Source organism: Carassius auratus, unplaced genomic scaffold (genome assembly GCF_003368295.1).
Source record: "Carassius auratus strain Wakin unplaced genomic scaffold, ASM336829v1 scaf_tig00013179, whole genome shotgun sequence".
NCBI lineage: Eukaryota > Metazoa > Chordata > Actinopteri > Cypriniformes > Cyprinidae > Carassius > Carassius auratus.
In genome coordinates, this window is record NW_020524373.1 from 1 (window position 1) to 7,433 (window position 7,433).

General features: G+C 48.7%; 2 protein-coding genes across 2 annotated transcripts; both read left to right on the top strand.

Annotated features, from left to right (window-relative positions):
- Positions 1-1,182: 1,182 nt before the first annotated feature.
- Positions 1,183-2,076, top strand: LOC113073888 (uncharacterized). The gene is made up of 2 exons (XM_026246635.1): positions 1,183-1,873; positions 2,025-2,076. The coding sequence occupies exons 1-2, from the start codon at positions 1,197-1,199 to the stop codon at positions 2,074-2,076; spliced, it is 729 nt and encodes a 242-aa protein (XP_026102420.1). The 5' UTR covers positions 1,183-1,196.
- Positions 2,077-2,351: 275 nt separating this feature from the next.
- LOC113073889 (uncharacterized) lies at positions 2,352-4,010 on the top strand (the record flags this gene model as incomplete). The annotated part of the gene is made up of 2 exons (XM_026246636.1): positions 2,352-3,352; positions 3,736-4,010. Coding segments are annotated over 2 exons (1,276 nt in total), but the record flags the coding sequence as incomplete, so codon positions are not given.
- Positions 4,011-7,433: the final 3,423 nt, after the last annotated feature.

Consider the following 7,433-nt stretch of genomic DNA (forward strand, 5'->3'; position numbering starts at 1 on the left):
GGGAATGGAGACGGGCGAGTCCCTATCTTCTTCCTCACCTGCCAGATCCAGCGCCCGCTCTCAGGGATCGGAAGCGCGCTCCGGCGCTACTTCTCCCCGGGGAGCGGGCTCGGCGCTTCATCTATCTTCCTCCGAGGAGGTTGATGTGGTGAATGTCGCTGAGGATTCGCCCCCTCAATCGCCCCAGTATGAGGAGCTTTTGGAGGTGGTTACTCGTGCTGTAGCCAAGTTAAACATCGATTGGCCAGCCGAGAAAAAGGCTGAACCGCAGAAAAGTAAACTTGATGAGCGTTTTCTGCGAACTAAGCCGCCACCTCCGCGCCGAAGCCTGCCTTTTTTTCCCGATTTGCACGCCGAGGTGTGTAAATCGTGGGAAAAACCCTTCTCGGCCCGCGTCTTCATCCCCGCTTCTGATCACTACGGCAGCGTAGCGGGGACGAATGAGCGCGGTTATAAGGCGATGCCCCGGGTTGAACAGACGCTCGCGAGCTATCTGTCTCCCGGCGCGGCATCGTCATTAAAGGCTCCGGCGCTGCCCTCCAAGCCGCTGCGCACAACATCAGCGCTGGTGGGCAAGGGGTACTCGGCAGCGGGTCAGGCTGGTGCGTGTCTGCACACCATGGCGGTGTTACAGGCGTACCAAGCCGATCTGCTGAGAGATTTAGATGAGCAAGAGCACGTGAGATCTGAGGATATTACGGAGCTCAGGAGGACCGCTGATTTGTCTCTACGCGCTACCAAAGAGACCGCTCGTGCTATTGGGCGGTCCATGGCAGCTATGGTAGCAGCAGAGAGACATTTGTGGCTCACCCTGTCTGACATGAAAGAAAAGGACAGGGTTTGTCTCATGGACGCCCCGCTTGTGTCCTCGGGCCTGTTCGGCGACGCTGTTAATTCTGTCGTCGACAGGTACCAGGAGGCTCGCAAGCAGGCGGCGGCGTTCCAGCGGTTCCTCCCACGTCGCTCTCTAAATCCGGAGGCTGCCGGGCGGGGGCAGCCTTCGCCGAGTACCAGCTTCTCATACAGGGAGGCACAAAAACAGAGTGTCGCCTCACGTGCTCCTCCAGCTAAGCGGAGCCGTGGGTCCAGACGACGCTCTGGGTCGGGGGCCTCTAAGTCTAAGCCGGATCTGCGGACCGTACTTAAGGCTAAGAGGTCTTTGGCCAATAAGCCCTGACGCCACTGGCCCGGGGCTTATGAGGGCAGTCCCCTCTGTGGTGCAGCAGGTTACACCGCATTACACGGTGTCCGTCTCGCCTCAGTGCCCTCAGGAGATCGTTCTGCCAACCCTGCCGGAGTTACAGGGCGCAGCGGTCTCCCGCGAGCACCACGCCCAGTTACCGCCCAGAAACGTAGCGGTGCTGAGTGGCTCGCAGCCTCCGCGGAGGTCTCTAGAGCGGTTAGTTCGGTTGTCTCCTGCCGGTCCGCCGTTACAGGGCACCGAGCTAGCCGTTCTGATTACACCAGAGGTCAGTCTCGAGAGACTGACTCCCTTAGTAGATTATTTAGCAGCGTGGAAACTACTGCCAAATGTATCTCAATGGGTCCTGCACACTGTAGAGAGAGGCTACACGATTCAGTTTGGTTCTCCTCCGCCTCGATTCAACGGGGTTTCACCCACGCTGGTGGGTCCCGAGCAGGCTCTGGTTATGGAACAGGAAGTGCACGCTCTTCTGAGGAAGGAGGCCATCGAGGTGGTCCCTCCTCACGAGAGGGAGTCAGGGTTCTACAGCCGGTACTTCATTGTTCCAAAGAAGGATGGGGGCTTGCGTCCCATTTTAGATCTGCGGTTAGTGAACCGCTCAGTCAAGCGACTGAAATTCAGGATGCTCACACTCAAACAGGTTGTGTCTCAGATCAGGTCCGAGGACTGGTTTGTCACGATAGATCTAAAAGATGCATATTTCCATATCTCCATCCTTCCCCTACACAGGAAGTTTCTGAGGTTTGCTTTCGGGGGCGAAGCGTACCAATATCGAGTACTTCCCTTTGGCCTTGCACTCTCACCCCGCACTTTCACGAAGTGTGTGGATGCAGCCCTGGCTCCGCTACGACTCCAGGGCATCCGCATACTGAACTATATCGACGATTGGTTGATCCTAGCTCAATCAGAGCAGATGGCGGTTCGGCATCGAGATGTCGTTCTCGCCCACATGAGAGAGCTGGGGTTAAGACTGAACGCCAAGAAAAGTGTGCTTTCTCCAGTACAGAGAACCACTTATCTGGGCGTGGTGTGGGATTCGACCACGATGCAGGCACGCATGTCACCTGCTCGGATCGAGTCGATCCTCGCCGCAGTCGCGAGAGTGAGAGAAGGCCAGTCACTCACTGTCAAGCGGTTTCAAAAACTGCTGGGTCTGATGGCAGCTGCGTCCAACGTGATACCTCTTGGCCTGCTGTACATGAGACCCCTACAGTGGTGGCTCAAGACCAAGCAGTTCTCCCCGAGGGGAAACCCACTTCGCATGATCAAGGTCACGCGGCGCTGCCTACGTGCCTTGGATATGTGGAGGAAGCCTTGGTTCTTGTCTCAGGGCCCGGTGTTGGGAGCTCCTTGTCGCCGCGTGATGCTAGCGACGGACGCGTCCCTCACCGGCTGGGGTGCGGTCATGAGTGGCCACCCTGCCCGCGGTCTGTGGAGTGGTCGCCATCTGACATGGCATATCAATTGCCTAGAGATGCTAGCGGTCTATCGAGCATTGACATTTTTCCTCCCAGACCTGAGAGGTCACCATGTGTTGGTGCGCACCGACAACACAGCGGTGGTCTCTTACATCAACCACCAAGGAGGTCTGCGCTCACGCCGTCTAAACAAACTAGCGTACCAGATCCTTGTGTGGGCCCAGGACAAATTTCTCTCGCTCAGAGCGGTTCACATTCCTGGGCATATGAATATGGGAGCAGACATCCTGTCAAGGCAGGGGCCGAGGCCCGGGGAATGGCGGCTTCACACCGAGGTGGTGAAGCAGATTTGGAGAGTTTTTGGCCAGGCTCAGGTGGACCTGTTTGCGACTCGAGTGACATCGCACTGTCCCCTCTGGTTCTCTCTGACTCATCCAGCTCCACTGGGGCTGGACGCCATGGTACAGACGTGGCCGAGGCTTCGTCTGTACGCCTTTCCCCCGATTGCTCTGCTCCCGGGAGTTCTGGAGAGAGTGCGCCGGGACGGAGTTCGGCTGCTGTTAGTAGCCCCGTTCTGGCCGGGACGAGTGTGGTTCTCGGACCTGATTTCCCTCCTAGACGGCTCTCCCTGGGAGATTCCCGTCAGGAGAGATCTCCTCTCACAGGCGGAGGGCACCATAGTCCACCCTCGCCCGGAGCTGTGGAAGTTATGGGTGTGGCCCCTGAGGGGGCACAACTAGTAGCTTCCGGTCTCTCAACTGAGGTTGTTTAGACCATCCTCCAATCCAGAGCTCCCTCTACGAGGAAACTGTATGCCTTGAGGTGGAAACTTTTCACTTCTTGGTGCGGAGACCGCCAGCTCGACCCAGTTGACTGCCCGATTGGTACAGTGCTGGAGTTCCTGCAGGCCCGTTTCTCCGCAGGGTTGACCCACTCCACCCTGAAGGTCTACGTGGCGGCCATTGCGGCCTACCACGCCCCTCTCGGTGGCCAGTCAGTGGGCAGACACCCTCTTGTTACACGTTTCCTCCGCGGTGCGCTGAGACTGAGGCCTCCGGTACGTTCTCGTGTCCCCACATGGGACCTGGCCGTGGTGTTAGAAGCTCTCTGTAGGCCGCCCTTCAAGCCTATTGAGGAGATCTCCGATCGCCTTCTCTCTATTAAAACTGTCTTCTTGTTGGCGATTTCTTCTCTCAAGAGAGTTGGGGACCTGCAGGCCCTCTCTGTGGCCCCTTCTTATATAGACTTTGCGCCCGGTCTGGCTAAAGCTTTCCTTTACCCTCGTGCAGGGTATGTCCCTAAGGTTCCCTCCTCTACACCACGGCCTGTTGTACTCCAGGCCTTCAGTCCTCCTCCCTTCGGGGAGCCAGACCAGAAGAAGCTTAATTGTATGTGTCCAGTGCGAGCATTGGACACATACATCCACAGAGCTGCCCTGTGGAGAAGGGCGGACCAGTTGTTTGTTTGTTATGGTCCCCCTAAGAGAGGTCTTCCTGCTACTAAACAGACCCTCAGCCGGTGGATAGTAGATGCTATTTCTCTTGCATATGAGTCCTCTGACCTCCCCTCCCCCCTGGGGGTCAAGGCTCACTCCACTAGAAGTGTTGGGGCCTCCAAGGCCTTCCTAGCAGGTGTCTCTATGCATGATATCTGCGAGGCTGCGTGGTGGTCCACGCCCTTGACCTTTGTAAGATTTTACGGTCTAGATTTACGAGCCGCTCCTGGCCCCTCTGTTCTCTCGTCCTAGTTGTGCAGTTTCCCACACTGGCAGAGATTTGTAAGTCTGGCGGCGTGGGCATTCTCGTTCCCCAATCGTTCTCGATGCAGCTCGAGTTCCTGAAGAGGAACGTCTAAGGTTACGTATGTAACCCTGGTTCCTCGAAGGAACGAGACGCTGCGTCGCAGTGCCAAACTTCCGGCATCTCTGGCCGGCGCTTGCTTCATCCTTTGAGGCTGGTGCCGGCTGTGTTTCTCCGGCTTTTATGCTTCCTGGTCTCTGACGTCACCCGCCTATGACGTCTCGCCCATCCATTGGACTGATTACACACATGATTCAGAGACGCCACGCTGGGGGCGTTCCCCAATCGTTCTCGACGCAGCGTCTCGTTCCTTCGAGGAACCAGGGTTACATACGTAACCTTAGACGTTTTTGTGCATATGACTTCTAACACATTAAAAACTGTCTTACAGCATTGCAGAAAACATTGTACTTCATAAGGCATAAGCTTGTTTCAGTTTGGCAAGATTTGCACTGAATATTGAATGAAACAGCTTTCTCTAATAGAGAGAAAAGCTTTTGAGCAGATTTGGGCTTGATTTCACTTCATTTCAACAGAAACACTATTTCAGCATTACTGGACTCAGAAAGCTGTAAACTGACAATCTTGATCATTGAAGTCCTGACATTAGTTTTTGTGCATATAACTTCTAACACATTAAAAACTGTCTTACAGCATTGCAGAAAACATTGTACTTCATAAGGCATACGCTTGTTTCAGTTTGGCAAGATTTGCACTGAATATTGAATGAAACAGCTTTCTCTAATAGAGAGAAAAGCTTTTGAGCAGATTTGGGCTTGATTTCACTTCATTTCAACAGAAACACTATTTCAGCATTACTGGACTCAGAAAGCTGTAAACTGACAATCTTGATCATTGAAGTCCTAACATTAGTTTTTGTGCATATAACTTCTAACACATTAAAAACTGTCTTACAGCATTGCAGAAAACATTGTACTTCATAAGACATAAGCTTGTTTCAGTTTGGCAAGATTTGCACTGAATACTGAATGAAACAGCTTTATCTAATAGAGAGAAAAGCTTTTGAGCAGATTTGGGCTTGATTTCACTTCATTTCAACAGAAACACTATTTCAGCATTACTGGACTCAGAAAGCTGTAAACTGACAATCTTGATCATTGAAGTCCTAACATAAGTTTTTGTGCATATAACTTCTAACACATTAAAAACTGTCTTACAGCATTGCAGAAAACATTGTACTTCATAAGACATAAGCTTGTTTCAGTTTGGCAAGATTTCCACTGAATACTGAATGAAACAGCTTTATCTAATAGAGAGAAAAGCTTTTGAGCAGATTTGGGCTTGATTTCACTTCATTTCAACAGAAACACTATTTCAGCATTACTGGACTCAGAAAGCTGTAAACTGACAATCTTGATCATTGCAGTCCTAACATTAGTTTTTGTGTATATAACTTCTAACACATTAAAAACTGTCTTACAGCATTGCAGAAAACATTGTACTTCATAAGGCATAAGCTTGTTTCAGTTTGGCAAGATTTGCACTGAATACTGAATGAAACAGCTTTATCTAATAGAGAGAAAAGCTTTTGAGCAGATTTGGGCTTGATTTCACTTCATTTCAACAGAAACACTATTTCAGCATTACTGGACTCAGAAAGCTGTAAACTGACAATCTTGATCATTGAAGTCCTAACATTAGTTTTTGTGCATATAACTTCTAACACATTAAAAACTGTCTTACAGCATTGCAAAAAACATTTCATTTCATAAGACATAAGCTTGTTTCAGTTTGGCAAGATTTGCACTGAATACTGAATGAAACAGCTTTATCTAATAGAGAGAAAAGCTTTTGAGCAGACTTGGGCTTGATTTCACTTCATTTCAACAGAAACACTATTTCAGCATTACTGGACTCAGAAAGCTGTAAACTGACAATCTTGATCATTGAAGTCCTAACATAAGTTTTTGTGCATATAACTTCTAACACATTAAAAACTGTCTTACAGCATTGCAGAAAACATTGTACTTCATAAGGCATAAGCTTGTTTCAGTTTGGCAAGATTTGCACTGAATACTGAATGAAACAGCTTTATCTAATAGAGAGAAAAGCTTTTGAGCAGATTTGGGCTTGATTTCACTTCATTTCAACAGAAACACTATTTCAGCATTACTGGACTCAGAAAGCTGTAAACTGACAATCTTGATCATTGAAGTCCTAACATTAGTTTTTGTGCATATAACTTCTAACACATTAAAAACTGTCTTACAGCATTGCAGAAAACATTGTACTTCATAAGACATAAGCTTGTTTCAGTTTGGCAAGATTTGCACTGAATACTGAATGAAACAGCTTTATCTAATAGAGAGAAAAGCTTTTGAGCAGATTTGGGCTTGATTTCACTTCATTTCAACAGAAACACTATTTCAGCATTACTGGACTCAGAAAGCTGTAAACTGACAATCTTGATCATTGAAGTCCTAACATAAGTTTTTGTGCATATAACTTCTAACACATTAAAAACTGTCTTACAGCATTGCAGAAAACATTGTACTTCATAAGACATAAGCTTGTTTCAGTTTGGCAAGATTTGCACTGAATACTGAATGAAACAGCTTTATCTAATAGAGAGAAAAGCTTTTGAGCAGATTTGGGCTTGATTTCACTTCATTTCAACAGAAACACTATTTCAGCATTACTGGACTCAGAAAGCTGTAAACTGACAATCTTGATCATTGAAGTCCTAACATTAGTTTTTGTGCATATAACTTCTAACACATTAAAAACTGTCTTACAGCATTGCAGAAAACATTGTACTTCATAAGACATAAGCTTGTTTCAGTTTGGCAAGATTTGCACTGAATATTGAATGAAACAGCATTCTCTAATAGAGAGAAAAGCTTTTGAGCAGATTTGGGCTTGATTTCACTTCATTTGAACAGAAACACTATTTCAACATTACTGGACTCAGAAAGCTGTAAACTGACAATCTTGATCATTGCAGTCCTAACATTAGTTTTTGTGTATATAACTTCTAACACATTAAAAACT